This window comes from Panicum hallii, chromosome 8 (genome assembly GCF_002211085.1).
Source record: "Panicum hallii strain FIL2 chromosome 8, PHallii_v3.1, whole genome shotgun sequence".
Lineage (NCBI taxonomy): Eukaryota > Viridiplantae > Streptophyta > Magnoliopsida > Poales > Poaceae > Panicum > Panicum hallii.
Window position 1 is genome coordinate 659,898 of NC_038049.1, and position 21,483 is coordinate 681,380.

At 47.0% G+C, this 21,483-nt stretch overlaps 6 protein-coding genes and 1 pseudogene across 7 annotated transcripts; 6 read left to right on the plus strand and 1 right to left on the minus strand.

Annotated features, from left to right (window-relative positions):
• The first annotated feature begins 134 nt into the window (after positions 1 to 134).
• LOC112903363 (non-specific lipid-transfer protein 4-like) lies at positions 135 to 675 on the plus strand. The gene is made up of 2 exons (XM_025972608.1): positions 135 to 454; positions 550 to 675. The coding sequence occupies exons 1-2, from the start codon at positions 156 to 158 to the stop codon at positions 557 to 559; spliced, it is 309 nt and encodes a 102-aa protein (XP_025828393.1). The 5' UTR covers positions 135 to 155; the 3' UTR covers positions 560 to 675.
• A 984-nt stretch (positions 676 to 1,659) lies between these two features.
• On the plus strand, positions 1,660 to 2,531 carry LOC112902926 (non-specific lipid-transfer protein 3-like). Its single transcript, XM_025972122.1, has 2 exons — positions 1,660 to 2,113; positions 2,254 to 2,531. The coding sequence occupies exons 1-2, from the start codon at positions 1,776 to 1,778 to the stop codon at positions 2,261 to 2,263; spliced, it is 348 nt and encodes a 115-aa protein (XP_025827907.1). The 5' UTR covers positions 1,660 to 1,775; the 3' UTR covers positions 2,264 to 2,531.
• A 4,081-nt stretch (positions 2,532 to 6,612) lies between these two features.
• Positions 6,613 to 7,806, plus strand: LOC112902507 (non-specific lipid-transfer protein-like). The gene is made up of 2 exons (XM_025971630.1): positions 6,613 to 7,081; positions 7,268 to 7,806. Exons 1-2 carry the CDS (start codon positions 6,732 to 6,734, stop codon positions 7,275 to 7,277), a joined length of 360 nt encoding a protein of 119 aa, XP_025827415.1. The 5' UTR covers positions 6,613 to 6,731; the 3' UTR covers positions 7,278 to 7,806.
• A 2,739-nt stretch (positions 7,807 to 10,545) lies between these two features.
• Positions 10,546 to 11,528, plus strand: LOC112902506 (non-specific lipid-transfer protein 3-like). The gene is made up of 2 exons (XM_025971629.1): positions 10,546 to 11,047; positions 11,255 to 11,528. The coding sequence occupies exons 1-2, from the start codon at positions 10,668 to 10,670 to the stop codon at positions 11,262 to 11,264; spliced, it is 390 nt and encodes a 129-aa protein (XP_025827414.1). The 5' UTR covers positions 10,546 to 10,667; the 3' UTR covers positions 11,265 to 11,528.
• A 2,185-nt stretch (positions 11,529 to 13,713) lies between these two features.
• Positions 13,714 to 16,167, plus strand: LOC112902522 (annotated as a pseudogene).
• Positions 16,168 to 16,712: 545 nt separating this feature from the next.
• Positions 16,713 to 17,847, minus strand: LOC112902934 (probable chalcone--flavonone isomerase 3). Its single transcript, XM_025972132.1, has 2 exons — positions 17,662 to 17,847; positions 16,713 to 17,531 (listed from the first exon to the last, which is right to left on the minus strand). Coding segments are annotated over exons 1-2 (654 nt in total). The 5' UTR covers positions 17,663 to 17,847; the 3' UTR covers positions 16,713 to 16,878.
• An 835-nt stretch (positions 17,848 to 18,682) lies between these two features.
• On the plus strand, positions 18,683 to 21,344 carry LOC112902932 (elongation factor P-like). 2 transcript variants are annotated; one of them, XM_025972127.1, is made up of 7 exons: positions 18,684 to 18,888; positions 19,011 to 19,088; positions 19,439 to 19,545; positions 19,862 to 19,939; positions 20,556 to 20,657; positions 20,787 to 20,865; positions 21,039 to 21,344. In XM_025972127.1, exons 1-7 carry the CDS (start codon positions 18,756 to 18,758, stop codon positions 21,155 to 21,157), a joined length of 696 nt encoding a protein of 231 aa, XP_025827912.1. In that variant the 5' UTR covers positions 18,684 to 18,755; the 3' UTR covers positions 21,158 to 21,344. The 2 variants fall into 2 exon arrangements, with proteins under 2 accessions (XP_025827913.1, XP_025827912.1); XM_025972128.1 differs by lacking the exon at positions 19,862 to 19,939 and having other exon boundaries at positions 18,683 to 18,888.
• Positions 21,345 to 21,483: the final 139 nt, after the last annotated feature.

The window sequence follows — 21,483 nt, forward strand, 5'->3', positions numbered from 1 at the left end:
TCGCAGCACCCCACACCACCAAATAGAAACCACTCTAGCGATCGACCGAGTTGCACGCAGGCAGTTGCAAATATATGCATATGGCTCGCCCTGCAGGCAAGCAGCAGCAGCAGCTCGCCGTCGTCGTGGTGGCGGTGGCGCTGCTGCTGCTGCTGATGGCGGCGCCGTCGGTGATCAACGCCCGCGTGACGTGCGGGCAGGTGCTGAGTTGCGTGACCCCGTGCATCAGCTACGCCATGGGGCGGGGCAGCGAGCCCCCGCCGGCCTGCTGCTCCGGCGTGAGCAACCTGAACGCGGCCGCCAACAACACCGCCGACCGGCAGGCCACCTGCAAGTGCCTGAAGCAGATCACCAGCACCATGCCGGCGCTCAAGCCCGACATCGTCGCCGGCATCCCCAGCAAGTGCGGCGTCGACATCCCATACCCCATCGCAAGCTCAACAGACTGCTCCAAGTAACTACTGCGATTACTATATATATATATATGCGTTTTCACTTATTAAATCGTACATCATATCGGTTATCCTTGACGATCGATTATATTGGCAGGGTGCAGTAATTAAGAAGTATTTCGATAGTAAGGATCATGGAGCTAGCAAAATAAAGATCATTCCATATATATATCATCGAGCTGTGTGTAGTAAGTATTTCATGCATACATGGTCGATGGCTTTACCTGCAGCTACTTGTACTGCTAGCTACTGCAGATGCGGCAATATGTGGTTGCTGTTGCTATTGCCTGTTGGTATTGGTATGCATTGTATAGCATGCAAGGACCATGTACTTCAAACATATGATTGACATGAAGATAATTCGTTCCTGAATTATATAAAAAAAAACTCTGCTCAAAGAACCGTGCCTGTGTGTAAATATATGTGGGCAGCAGAGCCGTGCACTAAGATCGAAACAGTTGCATTTGTTTGATTGCGGTTGGTGGTCATGTATGTCCGGCAACTACCTCACCAAATTTTGCTGGCTATCATCAAGATGTGAACGTACGTGCATGTTTCACATTCAATGCAAAATAAAGCTATAATTATATTGGTTGCTTTTGCTCCAGAAATAATTGCAACGATGAAGAAGGGGGCTAATTATTGCGAGTCGATTAGCTCAATGTCGAGTAATATAATTATTCGTAAATAACAAAAATGAAATATGCTTTGTGATTCAAACGAAGAAGGGATGGGAGTAACAAGCTAGCTAGTAGATGGAATGGAAGCCTCTCTGGTCGTATTGGTGCCGCAATAATAAGGTGGACACTCTCGACTGTGCTGTACATTTCGTACGTACATCTGCATGCATTCAGACGTCGTAGGACGACAGACATGCATGCGTGTCGATGCATGTCGTGCATGCAGCGCATATATATATATATATATATATATATATATATATATATATATATATTGAAAGTTTGTAGGTTTTATTTGTACCAACCTGCAAAAGTCCGAATGAATGCAAATTAGGAAGCACGTACGCATTCATCTTGGTTGGTGGAGTGCAGCTCGAACATCAACCACCACTCCAGTACTACTCGATCATCATCAGGTAACACATGCACATGTTGATGTTGTATTGTACGTACCTGCAGGTCAGGTCATCACCATCACCATCACCACCCTCCAAATTAACCTCCTATTTATACCCCCCACACCTCACCTCACCTCCCCAATCCATCACAACCTCCTCGATCAGCTCACCACACACTTCACTCACTAGCAGCAGCTTGATCAGATCATCAGCGAGTGTTATTTCATATTGCTGCAATATAATTAATGGCTCGCCTCTCCGCCGTTGTCGCCGTCGTCCTGGTGGCTGCGCTGGTGGCTGCGGAGACCGCTTCGGCTGCGGTGAGCTGCGGCGAGGTGACGTCGGCCGTGGCGCCGTGCCTGGGGTACGCCATGGGCCGCTCGTCTTCGCCCTCGGCGTCGTGCTGCAGCGGGGTGAGGTCGCTGAGCAGCCGGGCGTCGTCGACGGCGGACCGGCAGGCGGCGTGCGCCTGCCTCAAGAGCATGACGGGGAGGGTGGGCAACATGGGCAACGCCGCCAGCATCCCCGGCAAGTGCGGCGTCAACGTCGGCGTCCCAATCAGCCCAAACGTCGACTGCTCCAAGTAAGTAACGACTCATCATCACTGGATCGGAGTTCTACTGATTAGCTTCTTCTTCTTCTAGTTATACCGGGGCCTACTTGTCGATAATTAACCATGCACTAGCTAATTACCTGCTGTTTGTTTATATGTATACTGTGCAGGATTAACTGATAAGAAGCTAGGGATGTATGCTCAGCTCAGCTCCATCTTTGGGGCCATGCATCAGAGCATGCTGCAGTCGTTTACTCCCTTTACTTTACACCATCACCACCTCTGTACTTGTCGTGTTTGAAACAACAAGAATAATGCTCTGCTTGTTGATGTGGTTTTGCTGGATGGGTGGGTCTCTGCTGTTTTCATGTACCATCATGCTGCTCTGTAGCATCAAGCAGCTCGCTCTCTGCTGAATTAATAAACTTTAATTTCTTTCTTTGTGTCCCATGCAAAGATACATACATACATACATACATATATGCGCCATCTTTTCCATCCACGCTTTCAGTTTCAGTAATAATACACTTAGTACGCGCGGACTCTGTCTGCCGGGTCTGCAAGTGTACGTGAAGTGCTCATCTCTGCACGACAGCATAAATGATGCGGCTCTGTCGCTGCCAGTTGCCGCCCCCTGCGTCTGCATGCTAGCCATCCTGCTCCAACTTCAGGGAAACCAAAACAAAATAACCTGAACATGGTTGTAAATTATGCAAACGGTATGATTATATTTTGTATATTTGTATGCTGCACAACACGGCACAGCTGCAGTCTTCTATGGGACTGTACGGCCATGGGCTGAAATCCAGGTCTCTGTCTGGGTTGGTGACGAAGACTAAAACTTTTATGATGGTACTAAAGCCTTTATTTTTATGGGCTTTATTTTCAGTTTCGGCGCAAGCAAGGGAGCTGCGATCTAGTTCCGTTTCGTTATAAGGCTGATTTGTTTTGCCTCCAGGCCTTTTGTTGTTTTTTGTGGGAATGTGGTCTGTTTTGTTTTCTAATTGGCCCAGTGATTTATATATATCTTCTATTTTATACTAATTTATTAAAATGGTCTTTTAGAGAATCTTTTCGATGTCGATATTTTTTGGATAATTCTACGACGTCAAGTATTAGATTTGAATTATTATGATGAAGCAAAGTACTGATTGATCGATGGGTTATATTGAGCTTATTTTTAACATGCTTTGTTACTTTGATTCTACTTGAATTTGATTGAGATATTTTTTTCATCCATTTATCCGATGAGATTAAAAATTGGTCCAACACACCTAATTTCAGCTATCCATTTAATAACTTAGCTGGACCCGTACTAAGTGAGGATCTAGAAGGGTGTCCTATCCTCGTGTTGGTTTAGAGGACGCAGGTGCTACCTTAGGCTAAAAAATTGCTCGTGGCTCATTAGCTTACTTGACTCGTAGCCGACTCGGTTCGGCTCCAATTGCTAACGAACCGAGCAGAATTTTGTGCTCGTTAGTACACTGAGCGAGTTTGAGCCAGCTCGCGAGCTGCTTACGAGCCTAACGAGCTACGCATACATACAACAGACTTATCATCTATGCTACAGTGTTTAGAACCCTAAATTTGTGGCCCAATAGGCCCAACACGCATCAACTAAGCGAAACTCTTGTCTAAATCCCTCACCTTGTCACTCGTCAGCCCTAGCGCCCCAACCCGCTTCCACACGCCCGCACCTGCCGTTCCCACGACGGTCGCCCGCCCCCGCTCCTACCGTCCTGCGCATGCCCCAAACCGGCTCCGACCCTGCCATCGTGCCCCCAGGCCCTGCTCCCTGCGCCGCCGTGCCCCCAGACCTTGCTATGCCGGCCCCTCTGCAGACGGCAGCGCCTCTCCCGCCTGGCGCCTCAAGCTCATCGCCCCCGCCCCTCCACCCCCACCCACTTGTCGCTCCAGATTTGCTCGGCCGCGCAGGCTTGCAGGCGCCGGCGCGTCGCCATGCCTCCGACCCTCTCGCTGCCTCTTTGCCCTTGCTTGTCCACTCGTCCGGACGTCTTGGTACCCACGCGGCTGCGGAGACTCGTCGGCTCCGGCACCGGTGCTGGCCTCCGCGCGCCGCCGTGCCCCTGGCCTCCATGTTCCCCTGGGCGACGTGTTTGGCTCGTGAGCTGCCCGAGCTAGCTCGCGAGCTAGACCGAGCCGAGCCGAGCAGTCTTTTTCTGCTCGTTAAGATAACGAGCCAAGCGAGCTGAGTCAGCTCGTTATCCAGCTCTAGTGCTACCGCACAGATGTCAGGAACATTAATTAGTTAGGACCCCAGCTGCAAGTCTCCGTAGTCAAGTTGGAGCAGGCCCCGAACACAGACTCCTAGAGGGTGATACTAGGAGCCCGTTTGGCAGGGCTCCGCGGCTCCTAAAAAAACAGCTCCAGCTCCGGCTCCTCCAATGAAGCGGCTTTTCTGGTGTAGTTGAAGCCGTTTTGAAAAAACGTTTAGCAAAGTTGTCAAATGTCCACAATACCCTTATTTTTTCTATTTTTATTTTTTGTTTCTTTTTTCCTCTTATTTTCTTTGCTTCCCATCCTCTCTCTCTCCTTATCCTCTTCTTCCTTCACCCGTTGCCTCTCCGTCCCGGCCTTCGCACCGCCGCCGCCCAACGCCCTCCCCTTGCCTCACGCTGGTCTCATGCTCCCGACACCCACCCTTTGTCTCGCGCTTCGGCCGCCCCTGACTCGTGCTCCCGCCGCCCGCCGCCGCCCCTGCCTCTCGCTCCCGCCATCGGGCGCCTCCACCCGCCTCGAGCTCTCGCGCCGGCCGCCTATGCCCCGCCTCAGGCTCCCGCGCCGGCCCCCCGCCATGAGCTCCCGCGCCGGCCGGCCGCCTCCGCCCGCGCGTCGAGCTCCCGCCTCGGGCCGCCTGCCTCCACCCCGCCTCGAGCTCCTACACCGGTCGACCGCCTTTGCCTGCGCGTCGAGCTCCCGCCGCTGGCCGTCGCCGGCCTCCGCTCGCGCCACCCGGAAGCCTGTCTGGAGGTCAAAAACGGCACGTGAGGAGGAGGAGCTGTGGGGAGCCTGTTTTTGTGGCTCCTCCTCCAACCGAATAGCTCTAGAGAGCGGGAATCAGGGGGCTTCGGCAGCGAAGCCGTCTTGCCCATCGTTGTTTGGGAGGGCTTCAGAGCCGTCGAGGAGCCCTTCCAAACAGGGTCTAGGTAGGTGGGCACGTGTCGCGAGGCTGACGAGCACTAATACCACTAGGTACTTGCAATGCATTGCGCTGGGGAGGTTTCAAGTGGGGAGCTAGAGCACACCGACGGCGGCCAGACGGAGCTTCAGCTGCAGCCATGCACCACCGACGACCAATCGAGAGCTAGCAATACGTACGTATGCCTTTTTGTACGTATCGCCACGATTAACATGCATGTATTTGACGCATATGTGTACAAGCTAAGTTACCTAGGAGATGAGGTATGGTACATGCACGCACGTTTGTATACGTATATGTGTATATGCACGAGATATAAATGGATAAAATGGATTCTATATACGAGCTACTCGGTTCCAAACTCTAGATATATCATTTAATTTGTATTATATATCTAAAAGAATATTAAAATAATCTATAACTTAAAATGGATGGAGTAAGATGAAAAGTGCAATGCACGCAGGTGGCAGCACACGACGGACACGAAGCGAAGAGCTTGTGCGTCGTACATCAACACATGTACGACGAGCGCATGCAGTCGATCGTCACATCAGAGCTGACGAGGCCCATTTCTTCTTCTTTTTTGCAGGTACATGTACATGCATTGCATGGACAGACGGCAACTGCACGTCGTCGCGCTACTTTCCTCGCACATCACTAGCTCTCGTACTCAGCGGCAGGCGTATATGCATTGCATGTAGCTAGCTCGCGGCCTAGCAGTACATACATGCATGCATCTGTCTGGACAGGACACACCACACGACGAGTTTCGGCAACAACAACCCTCTTCATTGGTGCTGGACAATTTATTATTTTTTACCAGCGTCTAACCAATCGGCCTCCTGCATGTGTACGTGTCTTCGTTTCATTGTCGGTCGCTGGAGGAGAGGAAGATTATTACTGGAAGGATCCGGATCCGTGTCATCGACGGACGGATGGATCGATGTGTTCATGTTTAATTGTGTGATAATCACGCACATCTAACTCCCAAATAAACGCTCGCCGACATGACTGAATCAATGCAATGCGGTGGCCTCCAAATGAATTGAACCACCATGCACCATGTACGTCTGTCTGTCCCCGCATACTTGGTCGTGTTAGGCGGCTCTGCCTCTCTCCATCGACGAAGATCGTCGGTCTGCTGCCCGCCCCAACTCCCAACCACCTCCTGCCGCTCTCTTAACTCCCATCGAGACCCACACCACTGCCCCATGCATGGCACCATGGACAAGGATCCACCGACTGAACGAAACTGCACACGCACACCGGGGCCATGGCCACCCACATCATCTCCTCGGCACTCATCACTCACACACCACACACTACATACAGATCAGAGGGAGAGCCTATTTAAAGACCAACATTCCCTTGCACTCTCTCATCACCAGCACTTGCTCACACTCATCATTCCCGAGCAAGCAAGCACATCCATCCACCAGCACCGTGCCCTCACCGATCACATTCACGCACAATCCAGATAGTACTATAATGGCTCGCGCTCATCAGGTCGTTGCGGTCGCCGTCGTTGCCGCCGTGCTGCTCGCCGCCGCGGCGACCACCGAGGCCGCCGTCACCTGCGGGCAGGTGAGCTCCGCCATCGCCCCCTGCCTCAGCTACGCCCGCGGCACGGGCACCGGCCCCTCCGCAGCCTGCTGCAGCGGCGTCAGGAGCCTCAACTCCGCCGCCAGGACCACCGCGGACAGGCGCGCCGCGTGCACCTGCCTCAAGTCCGCCGCCTCCAGTCTCAGTGGCCTCAAAGCCGGCAACGCCGCCAGCATCCCATCCAAGTGCGGAGTCAGCATCCCCTACACCATCAGCCCATCCGTCGACTGCTCCAGGTAGGAGTAGTACGTAATTAATTAAGACATCATTACTTATACATGCCTGCTATGCATGTTCAGTAATCAAATCAATAATTACACAGACCACCGCGTGCATGCATATATATACTGTTAATCAAAACCCTTGCCCTCAAAAAAAAATGAAAAAAATCTAATCGAAATTATTCTTGCTGCTTCATGCAGGGTGAGCTAAACGACCACCGGAGCCGGATGGAGCTGGAGCAGCCTCGTCCACCGTGCGTGCATGGTTCCCTACATATCTATCTATGATCGAGTTCGCTCGCTTGATGAATAAAATCTCTCTGCCGTCGTCGTCTGCACTGTCATACGCTCGCATGCTAGTGCAGTGTACGTCCTCCTTGTGAGAGACGGGAGTCCGTCCGTCCTTGTTGTGTGGTCGTCTCTGCTTCGTTTTGTGTCTGCACGGTACGGTGCGCGCTAGCTCCTCCATTTCCATTTGGAGGAGACCGAGTCTCTGTACCTTGTCCACTACCTTTTAATACATACACCTCTTTTTGGTATGCTCCATGTGCTCACTTGGGCCTCTCCACCGAGTGTGCACAACAAAAAGGCCTAAAACAAGTCCATGTATCCAAGTGGGCCTTTGATTATTCCAATAAGTAGTCACTGAAAGTTTTGCATCAAGTTTTGTTGGAAGCTGGAGTTGACGAACTTGGGCAAGTCATGAATGCTTAATGAAGGGACGGTTTCCATGCCCGTAATCAACTTGTCTCTTCGATATAGGACCTCTGCAAGGGTAAATTAATCCAGCAATCTTTGATACGGCATGAGCCAACTTGTGCCAAGCTTGAGGAGCTGTCACTCGAAGGGTCAAAGAAAATCAATCAGTCCTTGAACGTGTGTAGAAACTGAAAAATATCATCGTTATGTGTTTACAACCTCAGCATCAGATTGTTCTTTTGGTGCGATGAATGTGTGCATTATCTATTATTTTTTTCATAAAATACAGTACATATGCAGATGCTCACATATACGTACGCACGCTCATCTCTACAAGAACACATACACAAATCCTACCCCTACGAGCACCTCCAAGAGACTGCGAGTCGGCGACTTGAATCCGGATGGGTAGGTTTCACCATGAAAAATTTTTATTAGTTGAGCTAGGCTCAGTTCGCTACATGAATTATCATTATTCATAAAAGTAATGTAAATTGTTCGTCCCTGGGTCCTACCTTAAACACTAGTAAAGGATGACTGCTCCTCTAGCAGTATAGGTAGGGGTAGGAAAAAGACAACCTTACACATGATCAGTCTTTGTTGTTAAGAACGAAGTACTAGAAGCATCATCATGATCTATAAGTTACAGAATGACAAATAAAATCAACGTATATAGAACCCGTGAACTAGCTAAGCGTAGGAAAAAGACAGCCTACACACATGATAAATCCTTGTTGTGATGATCCCACGATACAGATCCTTCTTTTTTTCTCTTTTACCTAGTTAATACTTGTATGGTATCTGGGAATTGCTTACCTTCGATGATGAAGTATCACCAAAGGCGCGCTCGACAGTTATCACAGCTATTCTGTGGAACTTTGGAAGGCCAGGAATGCGTTGGTCTTCAACTCCCTGCATGCATCCTCTGCTGGTACCCTCAGGGCGACGATCTCTGCTGCTGTGCAGCTTTGGTCTCATCGATCAAGGTCCCCTGATGACCGGGTCTTCCTATACTTGTGGAGCTCTAACCTTGATATAACGTAGCTTTAGGCTCGTTTTTTCTCCTACCCCCATGCTGTAAAATCAAGATATGTATGACCTTGCATATTAATATATTTGTCCAGACTGGCTTCTTGCCTGCCGTAGCCTCTCTTAAAAAAAATACTTGTATGGTAATTCTGTAGGTTTTACAAAGGCAAAAACTTGGTGTCTTCTTTTGCTTACAATACAAGAAATTGTAGATGATGAACTCTTTTTATTTCTTTTCACATGCCTAAACTAAAAGATTAATGAGCCAACAAATTATTCGGCGCTAGACACAATAGCACCATGCGTGATTTGAAGTTGGAATTGAAGTTAGTTGGTTGCATGTGAACACAAGTCGTGGCTGAGAAGCATCCACGCGCGCTTTGCGTATGGGAGAGAGTAAATGTCAGTTACATTAGCTAGCAATGGAATGTTTGCTCGTGATGGATCGAGATGGTTATCGTTGGCTGGCTAGTCGTCCATCTTGCATCTATGTACAGAGACGTGGCAACGAACAATTTAAGGCTAGCTAGCTGCTACCATGCACTGCTAAATGATGAATAGTAGCTATTGATCCAGGAGCTAGTAGCTACTTGACCTGCAAACTAGGTTATCTACTGCGACACTTTGATCGAGCATGGAAGGTGCAACAAAGACTTGGAATTACGTGGTCCAAATTATTTTGATTTTTCTAGATTCATAAGCTTTGCTACGTACCTATACATTAGATGCATAGCAAAATATATGTATCTAGAAAAATTAAAATAAATTGTAATTTGGGACGGAAGGAGTATATGCATATATCATCACATCAGCATGTATCCTCATTGAATTTTTCTCAATCTTACTACTGCAAGTTGAGGTACCCTTTTCCTCAGGGAATTGCAGAAAATTATTCTACACATACAGTCCAAGTCTAGCTCGTCACTCCGCTCCTGTTCTAGTTGCCAGCAAGCAGCAGAGAGCTCAGTTGCCGTGGCGAAAATTCCAGTAACAGTTCAATTCGCTCTCCATCATATAGCCTTAGTGAAGTGAAGAGGGGAATTTTTGGAATTTAATTAATTTTAGGTCCGTTTGGAATCTTAGAATTGAATTCCATTCTAATAATCATAATTTAGACACAGATCTATTAAGCTAATATGATTATATACGGAATATATTTATGTACTATTGTTGGTCTCATTAGAAAGATATTTATATACTACATTTCTACTATAGAGGAGTGAGCCAATGCAAAGAGCGTACTATAAGTTACGGAATAGAAACATAGTTTTGTAGGGTATAGAATCAATTTTCATCTTCCACCCTATAAATTTAGGATAGGAAAAGTGATTGAAAAATGGTGGGATGTCAAATCTAAGCTAAGTACCTTAGTTTAGTTTATTAAATAGATTTTAATTCCTCCAAAATGAGAGGATCCAAACGGCTCCATGAAAACTGTTTTCAGACATCTTTCGACACGTACATACGTGGGAAGATGGAAATTAAATGTGATGTCATTTTTCATATATATTTGGATCGTGATCGAGATATATATACAGAGAGAGGGAGAGAGATGGAATAATTAGCAGAAAAGTATAAAAAACCTAGCTAGCTACCAGTCCAACGCCCAACGACCTGGCAACGACAGCCATCAATGGATCGTTCAATCATCCATTGACGCAGATGGAGACAAGGTGGATCGAGTACGTAGGTATACCACTCCAGTAGAAGTGGAGGACTAACCTGGTGAGCTCCCTCTATTTAAACTGGCCTGGTGGTGATCCTACTCATCCCCCACAGCAGCTAGCCATCCACACTAGCTCACACTGCAACACACACAGCATTTGCTTTGCTTAGCTTAGCACGACCGCCGATCGATAATAATAATACAATAATGGCTCTGATGATGAAGGACAACAAGCAGAGCAGCTGCAGGATGCAGGCGGTGGTGGCCTTGGCCGTTGTGGTCGCGGCGGCGGCTCTGGTGGCGTCGGCGTCGGCGGCTATCACCTGCGGGCAGGTGGGTTCGGCGCTGGCGCCGTGCATCCCGTACGCGACGGGGAAGGCGAGCATGCTCCCGTCGTCGTGCTGCGGCGGCGTGCGCAGCCTGAACAGCGCGGCGCGCACGAGCGCGGACCGGCAGGCGGCGTGCCGGTGCCTCAAGAGCCTGGCCAACACGGTCAAGTCGGTGAACATGGGCACCGTCGCCACCATCCCCGGCAAGTGCGGCGTCTCCGTGCCATTCCCCATCAGCATGTCCACAGACTGCAACAAGTACATACCGCCCTACTACATATATACTTAATAATTCTCTCTACCATCATCTATATATAACATAATATATCGTCGTCCTCTTTATTTTATTTCCTATATATATATATATATATCTTTTACAGTATTACTACTGCATATGTATGTGCATATCTTGCAAATTACTGATCTTGTATACATGCGTGCCTCGATTTTATTTCTTTGACGCAGGGTCAACTAAATTGTACATCAGACTTACCTGATGAGAAGCAGCTCGGTCGGTCAGAAGCTAATAGCTAGCTACGAGCTATTAAGGAGAATAAAATGAAGGCATCAGCAGCAACAGCAGCATCTGTATTAATTATGTAGTAATCAAATGTTGTAATATGCGTGTACGTGCAGATATACATGCCTGTACGATCGATGTATATATGCTGCTTATACATGTACGCTTGTGTCCTGCTGTGATCAGATCAATAAGAACCGCTGCTATATATACTGTTCATTGCTGCTTTTGATGGAAAAAAAATAAGAGTTTCAGTTTAAATTAATTCGAAGATAAATCATGACCATAACGAAAATTGCGTACAGAAAATGAACATATCTAAACATGCTCATTAAGTAATTTAAGATATAACATTGCAGCAGTAAGATTAACCCTAACCACATCATATTAGATATGAAAGATATAGTTAGGGACAGAGAACCGTACGTTTCTTGGCTGATCGAAATAACGGATAAAGAAGACGACGGCAACGATCAGCACCTTCGCGTGCTTGACGACGCCGAGTCGTGCCCCACTGACAAGGAGGAAGACGATCCATGGTGACGTCCTGATCCATGGCGACGAGGACGACAATGTGGAAGCATTCGAGCAGTCGCGCAGAGCGCTTCCCAAAAACCTTATTCGCTCTCTCATGATGCAGGATCGCTGAGGACGAGGTTCCGCAGACCTGCTCTCCCGATCGCCGGTGCACGCCAACGAACAGGACGAAGTAGTGTACGGGGCGGCGCAGCAGGCAGGTTGAGGCATGTTGTGCGTCTTCTATGTTTTATTTTTTCACACCCGCGCAGTATTTATAAGAAAGAACCGCTAGGGTTTTTGGCGTCCCAAAAACCAAGTCGGTTACGAGTCCCAAAATTCCGCGCGTGAAATCCGTAACAGATTCGAAGTGGCAAAACAAATCTGTAAAAGAAAGCCGCGTGCCCGCAAGGATTGGACTGGATGTTGGCGGACTATTCACGCGCATGTCGCGCGCCCTTCGCCTGAGCCGGCCCGGCGAGGCCGGGCGAGCGAGCGCGCGCGTTCTTTCTTCTTCCTCTCACTCACACTTGCAAGAGCATGGAGAGCGTCCAACTATTTAAGTTGAGCTTCCTCCACCTCCACTAGCAACGTGGGGCTAACTCGTTGCCATGCACCTTTACACTAATAGGCCTTTGAAATTTTATTAGAATTATTTAGATTTATATGGTGGACCTTTGCATTAATAGACCCAAATATTCCAACAGCTTGGACCTACTTATTTGAGTGCCAAACGAATATTTATTTTGGAATGGAGGGAATACTTATTCAGACAATTATTAGTCGTTCTGCTCTATGGCGAGCTGTCGGTGGTGCTTACTTGTTATTAATTAATAATGTCCATACATATATGCTAGCTAGCTGCTGACTGCTAAAATACGCACATCTCAAAACCCAACCACTCCAAAATACGCACATGTTGTTTAGGACATCGATCGGCAGGATCACAAAGGTCAAGCCTTCTGGCCAACATTTTTTTAATTAAAAATATAACATATTTGAAAGAAAGTTAATTAAATGTTTTAAATCATTTACCATGTTAAATAATGGCCGTCAGACTGATCTAGTCTTCAATTATTAATCGTCCAGCTGTTTATAGTCATTTAACTGTTTATATATAAACACCCTCCACCGTATTTCACTAAGAGAAAACAAACCGGCTTCCAGTTGCGGAAAAGTCTCCTCCCCGAACCCTGACTGCAGGGAGTTTTTATTGCGCAGCACCCAGGATTCGAGCCCTTGGCCTTAAAAGGCTCACGGATTGGATCCCAATTTTAGAAATTTCTCGGGTGGTTATGCTCTACCACTGAGCTACAGGCTCACCCGCTAACTGTTTATATATTGACAGTAAAAGTTACAAGGTGAAGTTAAAGCGATCAGACTGCAGGTGTATTTTACTCGTAACACAAGCAACAAACAAGCTAAGTAGTAGGGTTTCGCTGTCAGCCTGGACCCAAGAAAATTGAAGACGACGACTCTCTTGCCTACTGCTCTACGGACTACGCCGAGAAATTCGGATTTTCGACACTCCAGACATAAGGCTTCATTCGCATATTTGACACTATGACATGAGCATGAACTTGGTAAATTTGCCATCCATATCATTGAGTTTCTTGACATTGTGCCTCTTTTTTTTATTTTTCTTTTTCCATTTACTAGCTTGTGAAATGACAAAAGTGCTGCCCCAGAGCTTACGTGCATGCACCTCTGGTTGGATCGGATCGATTAATCAAAATGATAATGCTGCGTGCTAGAGGGGTGTGTGCTGTGTGCCGACCACACTATCTGGGCTAGCTAGATGATCGAAGCATTGTTTACACGCAAGGCACAAAGCTAATAACACCATGCTCGGCGAGAAAGGTGCGGCTGCTCCCACGGATTCCACGACATGTGGCTCGCGGCGCACTCGTCCTGCCCGATATGCCGGAACTCGCTGCTCCACGACGGTGCCGCCGGCGAGGCAACGACAATAAGGCGCTGTTGTTCAAGTGTGGGAGGCCCACTCCGTGAGATAGGAGGCCCAGCTGTGGGAGGCAGCCGACGACCCTGCCGGGCCGAGCCGTGATGCTGAGGGAACGGCCCGCATCAATTAGTCTCTAGTCTTGCTTTAGTTAATTAGTACGAGTGAAATGCCGAGTATTTGCGTGGACTTTTAGCATATTTCTAATGAATTAGTGGTGATATTTTGACACCGCGACGAACTGATACTGCCAGTGATATTCAGGGTCTCCACTCCTGCCTATACGGCATGTCTGTTTGAGAATGTTCCAAATAACTTCTTTTTTCTCTGACCAGACAATATTAGACAAATAGGTCAAGAACTCCTTGATTACTTGGTAGACGGCTGTTGCTATTCTGAGTATAGTCTTGGTCATGCCACTGCCTTGAACTTTGCTCAAATAGTTTGGTGATGAAGTGAAACATAATCTCAAATTTGTTTTTTGATGTATACTTCTGTGGTGACCCTGATTATTGGAGTTTGGAAAGGAATGAGCTATAAAAAAAAAATCAAAGTTGTACAGATGAACAGGGGAAGGGATTATCATCCTTTTAATGCTATGGAAATGTATACTCATCACATGATGTGATTCATTTTATTGAGTGGATGCGTTGGATCCACAGTAGAATCATAAAAGAGCGCCCCTCATTTTGTCACTGCATAATATCATGTTAATTTGGTCTTCCTCATGGTCATGGGGCTGCCATGGTCTGTTTAGCGACCAAGTGGATTATAGGAAAGCAAATAGTCACATGAAAGTTGTTTATCTAAGAAGGGGAGTATATCGTTCAGTATTTTATCTCAATTGATATTTATTTTGAGGATACTCTTACTCTACAAAGCAGCCCCCCTGCCATGATTGAAAATATATAGTTGTACATGCACGCTGTTGGCACAACAAAAAGATTCTAATTATGCTATTGTGGAAAAAACCAAGCTGTAGGTGGTTCTGATAGATGTAGCTTCTTCTGATTGAAGTTTACCACGTCCAAATAGACTACCTTGAATTTTGTTCAGTTAAAGGCTACTGCATTTCCTACAGTGTACTAACTCATACAGTATAACTTTATTATGTTTCAGTTCTTTATTCTGATCGATTCTTCTTGAATTTCTATGTGGCAGAGAAGTTACCATTGTGGAGAGCCCCTCTAAGAACACTTACCATGCCTCAGGCTTGACCTCCTTGACTCCATCTGGACCTCATGTCTGTGCAGATTGCCTGGATAGCCTGCTTCACGAAATCATTGATCTCATTACCTCATTCCATGACTTCCTTGCTTTTATTGGCACCTGCCGCTCTTGGCGCACTGCAGTCTCTTCCTTCCCCTCCATGTATACCTTCAGCTTCCCGCCTCTCCATTTCGAACCAGATGGTCCTTATTTTTTTCGTCCACATACCAGAGGTATCAAGCCCCTCCTTTTATCTGATTGCACATGGCAGCTCAGCGATCCTAGCAAGGAAAACTTATCCCTTCGCTATGCGTTGCCTCAAAGTACTCCAAATACAATGTACTATTTGGGCTGCTCATATAGGTATCTTATCTTCACCTATGAGGACTGCCTCCTTGTTGATGCCTACACTGGTGCCAAGGTGAAGACCCCAAAACTCCCATGCAACAATGAACTTGGTTGGTTTTCTGGCATAGGCGTCCTTTCGGCTCCATTCAGCTCACCCAACTCGCGCGTCCTCCTTTTCTCAAGGGCTTCCATGTTTGAGTGGCAGGTTGGATCAAACTCCTGGTCAGTTCATCCTCTTGCTCTTGATCATGAACACATCCATCAGTTGTGTTCTTCAAAGGTCATATCCTTATCATAGATGCTCTTATAAGACTTCACACTGTGCAATTAACACCTCAGTTCAGCATGCAAGAAGTTGCAATTATGTGGCAGTCCCTGCAGACAGTGCCTCTTAACCCATGGTTGGTGGCCTGTGGTGACATGCTTCTCATGGTTGACTTCACATTTCGCTCACATAGCTCTGACGAGTTCAGTGACTTTTCTAGAATCTTTGAGGTCTTTCGCCTTGACTTCTCGGTCAAACCAGCAAAGCGGGCGAAGATGGAAAAGTTGGAAAATCAAGCTCTGTTTGTTAGCCTTGATAAGAGGAATCCTGCATTTTGTTTCATGAACCCTGAAAGACGGGGAGGAAAGAGTAACTGCACTTACGTTGCCAGGCTATTTGAGGATCCTGATGAAACTTGGACAGCGGTGGAGCTTGGTCAGTCAGTGCCGAACCACAACACAGTTCACAGCATGATGTATGGTTTTGCATTCCCGCCGGACTACAGTCAAATAGGTAGCCTTTGGCTGTTTCCTAGTTTTGTGTATGGTGGTAGCCAGTGATCTTGTAGCAGCCTTGCGACTTTGCGAGGGTTTTGGCTAGCCCTACATAGGCCCTTGCGATTGCTGTTATCGATCTTAATTTTAGTTAGCAAGGTCTCTGTAACTAGGACGGTTTTCTGAAGTACATTTGGTATATATTGGCATGCATGCCTGGTAACTTAGTGAAGAACTGAACATCAGAGTTGCACTTTCAATTGCCATTTGATGACTGGCACCAGTGCTGTACTGCTAAACGTAGTGGATGGTTTTGTTACGATTTGCAGTTGATAATCTGCGTGGAGATTGGACCATTGTACTAAGGTTGGTTATCATACTAATCAGCTCAAGTTTTTGTCTACAGCATTGCGGCTGAAAAAAAAACGAAAGCTTTATATCTCTATTTTTGCTTGTAAGTTTGCAAGATAGCGCAACTGTTTTTCTTTTGGTCCGTAGACATTCTTCAAGATATATAATCGACGGTACAAGATTTAAAAGAAAAACGCTTTGCCATAAGAATAGCAACCATGCCATGAGATCAAAAACATCGATCTGTGTGCCTTCGTCCAGACCATTTCAAAAGCCAGGCTTAATTATCATCAGCAATTTAGTTTGCTGCAATACATGCATTATACACGAGACGAACCATAGGACAGAATTTATTAACGAGTTCAATTCCGGTGGAAGGAAATTATTAATTAGCAGTCGCAGCAATAATAATATACTAATAATCGATCACGCGGCGGAGAGCAGCGCCGCGAAACGATCTGCCAGGCTCCGGACGGTGGTCGGAGAAACCGCCGACTCGCCGCCAAGGTACCACTTCTGGATCATCCCCGCCACGTTCTCGTTCTCCACCCTCATCTTGGCTTCATCCTTTCCCTCCGTCGCGAACGATATCTCCGCAGCAGCCCCAGCTGGTGGAGTGGCCGGGAAGTGGAAGGTGATGACGGAGGCGGGCTTGAAGTACTTGGCCTGGAAGAAGTCGGCGACCTTCTCCAGCGCCTCCTCGTCGTCGTCGTCGTACCTGTCGGCGGCGACGAGGCGGTCGCGCACGGAGCTCTCGAGCTGCACGCCGTACTGCGAGCCCTTGATCTCCTTGATGACGACGACGCGGAACAGCTTCTCCACGGGAGCCGAGACGAGGGCCTGGAAGAAGGCGTCGTCTCCGAGCAGGTCGTCGGCCGTCTTGCCCTTCCAGCTCTGCAGGTGGCCGAGCAGGACGTCGTTGTTGTGGAGGTAGATGCCGATGGCGTTGAACTTGATCTGCAGGAAGTGGATCTCGATGTCCGTGATGCCGTTAGCTAGGAGAGAGAGAGGGTTGCCGCTGCCGGCGGTGATCTCCGCCGGGAACGGGATGCCTTCCACGGTCTCCGTCTCCGAGCCCACTGAATGCGGCACATGCAACGACGTTATTACCAGGCAGGCAGGCAACAGATCAATAATGTATACGATGCATGAAATGGAGAATGGTAGGTGAAAGGAAGAAAAAGTTTTATCAATGCAGCAGCAACTTACTTTTGCCTTTGTGGTGACGACGTACGACAAGCTAGGGGATGGGAGAAACAACTGATGAATGGAGGCAGAAAGGGTACCGTTGGAGCTGGCCTGTGGTTGTGCCTCAGGAAGAGACGACCTGAGTGGAGATAGGCAGGAAGAAAGAGCAGGCTAGCTAGGCAGCAACTAAAAGAGTGTGATCTGGGTGCAATGGCAATTGCAATCTCTGATGGCTGGCTGGCTGGATGTATGGATGGAGAGAGTTAGGTAGAAGGAGAGGCAGGGAAGGAGGCCAGGCGGGTGGCTGCGACCTAATTCAATCGGTGCCACCTACAACCGACGGCAGTGCAGCTAGTGGTAGGTGTATGCTGTGGTGTGGCTAACAACAGCAGCTTTTCTTTTCTTTTCTTAACAAAATTAAAGTCAAGCTCCGGTACATGCATACATGTTGGGCGAAATACTGAGCGCGTATTGGACTAAAACCTGTTTTTTGTAGTGACAGTGTGTAGGGGTTGAGAGGTAGCAGCACAAACTACAAATCAAGATGACACTCATCATAGACAAAGAAGACAGTGTGATGAAGTAAATATGATGCTGTTGAGATGGATCGAGATGCATGTAATGTAAAGAGGGTGATCGACTATATTCCTCTTGGTGGGTAGTAGGAATAGGATGGAACAGGACAACAGCTTGATTGACGTGGTAACAGAGAGAGTGTGGATTACTCCAGTTTTTTTAGAGGTAGCACACTTCATTATTAACTAGCTAAAACGTACTGGGTACAAACACCAACAGGCCAGGACAAGACCCTCCCTGCAAGCCAGAGTCTCCTCCAGCATCTCATCTCTGAATCGTACATGCTAGCAAAAACCAAAGCTGATACTCCCAGGTAACAATCAAACAAAGCTACACCAGCAGCCACCGTACGTGACCAAGAAAAGGAATCGGTGGGCCGTACCCGGTGGGCTACAAGTCGAACGGGCTCACGACATGTTGGCCCAATCCTCCCTCCGGCTTTCCAGCACAGCACCCCGGCGTTCTCCGTTCCATTCCACACCCCTTATCACAACATCCACATCACCTGCGCCCGTGGTCTGCGGAGGAAGCAGCAAGGAATGGCCTCCCTCCGCCACCTCGCCGCCGGCCCCGCCTGCCACCATCCCCACGGCGTCGCGGCAGCCTCCGCCTCCCTCCAGCTCCGTCGCCTGCCCTCCTGCCCCGTCCCCCTCCGCTCCCGCCTCTTCACCCGTAACTAAATGCTCTGCCCCTCCTCTCTCCTCTCAGTCCACACCATTTCTTCGGCTACAGTTTCAGAGCACCCAGTGTTTTTCTTTCGTTTCTTGCTGGCAGCTTAACTGCTTTCCTTCCAGGCGTTTATGCGCTCTCCAGCAATGACATCAGGGTTGGCACCAACGTAGAGGTCGACGGCGCGCCATGGAAAGTTCTAGGTGACAAAAGTTTCTCACTAGTAACGCTTTTCTTCCTCTGATTGCTGGGCGGCTAGACCAGACAATGCGGTAGATTATCTCTCGTTATTCTTCCTCAACTGCTCTTGAAGGATGTGCAACAATCAGCATACGTACTAGCATAATTTGTGGAAACTTATCAAGTCCAATACCTTGTTGCTCATGGACAAATGATTTGTTTCCTTAGCACCAGAATTCGTAGAGATGGAAAAGGTGCTTCCTTTGTAAACTCAAATATGTGTAGAGTATTTAACCTGTAGCCTTAGCCGCTGCCACGCAATGCCTATCGTTGTTATGAGAAATATAATTTCCTCCTCTTCATCCAACAACAGAGTTTCTCCACGTCAAGCCTGGAAAAGGTGCTGCTTTTGTCAGGACAAAAATGCGCAATTATGTCACTGGCAATACAGTTGAGAAAACCTTTCGAGCTGGAAGTACGGTAATCTGGCCTCTAACTCACATCTTCAGAATCTTGCCACTGTTTAGCAGTTCTTCTGTTTTTCCCCTATGTGTCTGTGTTGGTAGCACATCTTTTTTTTTCCTTGGAAAAAAACTGCTGGTACATGATTTAGCTTAGTTAACAAAATTATTGCTTTTTCTTATTTTCTGTAATTTCTGGAATTATGCATGCTGTATATTTAGCCTACTGCGGATTTCTTTTGCTTCACCAATCCATGTTTTATGTCCATTGTCTCTTCCTCAATGTTCTTCAGTCATGCAACAACTAATAGTCACTTCTTCATGAAAACTTTCAGCTACAGGAGCCATCCCTTTCAAAGGAAACCAAGCAATTTACATACAAGGATGGCTCCCAGTTCGTGTTCATGGATCTGGTAGATAATTCACTTTTCACCCAAATAATTAGTGAAAATGCCTATCATTGCAAGCCACCTTGCTTTATGTTTTTCAATTTTTTTTCTCATGGCATTGGTTGTTAGAGGTGAGCTTTATATTTAGATAATTTTCTAGGAAATTCTGGTATCAAAAGCATTACTTTAAGTTTGTGTTAACTCGAGTTCTTCTCAATGAAAAGATGCACAACTCTCGTCCGTGTTCGAGAAGAAAAAAAACAAGCTAACGTATTTCTTCTTAATGAATGGTAGTGCGGTGACCAACCACTTACCACCCCCTTCCAGTTTCCTCCAGAATTTGTCCCACTTCAACACCCCAAGGCACCCTTTTCTTAGACCATCTTGTGTACCATTATACTTGCTTGAAAACCCACTGTGAACTGGCTTCCACTCAAATTGTTGAAGTAAAAAAGATTGGCACGATGGTCAATTTCAATTCCATTTCAGGAAAAAAAAAGATTTTGTTTTTGTCTTCCCAGATAGCTTGATGTCTGAATGTAAACTAGCCACTTTCTAATTTGAATTAAGGTCCTGATATCTGTAAACAATTCCGTTAATTTTTCTATCTTACAATGCTCTTGTTAATTTCCCTTTCCAGACAACATTTGAAGAAAGTAGGTTAAACGAAGCAGATGTTGGTGACAAGCAAAAATGGCTGAAAGAGGGAATGGACTGCAATTTGTTGTACTGGAATGGGAAGGTATTTCCAATTTTGTTTTTCAGATTAATTGCCACATTGACATAATTTTCTATAGAACCAGGGGAATAATATGCTAGATTATAATATAGTATGTTCTTACTCACCCCATTAACTATAATAATTTTGTAGATCATTGATTTTGAGTTGCCCATCACTGTGAGGCTGACTGTGACTGATACTGACCCCGGGGCAAGCGATAGTGTACAAGGTACGGATTCTCCAATATCTAGTATGCTTCTGCAAGAAGTGCCTGCAATTGGTTAACCACGCGTGTTGCAACCAAAGTAACCACATATAATCCAGTTGTGAACGACCATTTTTTTTTCCCAGTGGAAGTTGGCATCCCTGTAACCAGAATCATATTGTTACTGTATTTTGTAGGAGGAACAAAGCCTGCAACCCTGGAAACTGGAGCTGTTGTCACGGTGCCCTCTTTTGTGAACATAGGCGATGATATCCTAGTTGATTCAAGAACCGGACAGTATATGAACAGAGCATAGAGGGTTGAAGAGGATTTTGGATTTGAAGAGATCACTTTTTGTTCGGTCATTTGTCCCATTCACATGTACGAATGCTCTGCATCTTTTGCCCCCAGGAAATTTACATTTCTGGTGCATGTGGATCCTTGCTACGAGACATTACGTTCAAAACTTTCTGCTCATAATCTCACAACTCAGATTCCTTTGATTATAACTGATTAACCCAAGAACATGAGTACAGAGCACCTACGCCTACCAATGATTTTTTGTTATATTTCAAATTGCATCCAAAGGCATACTGAAAGATGCATCCTGACCAACAAGAAGTCAACAACTCAACTTCCATA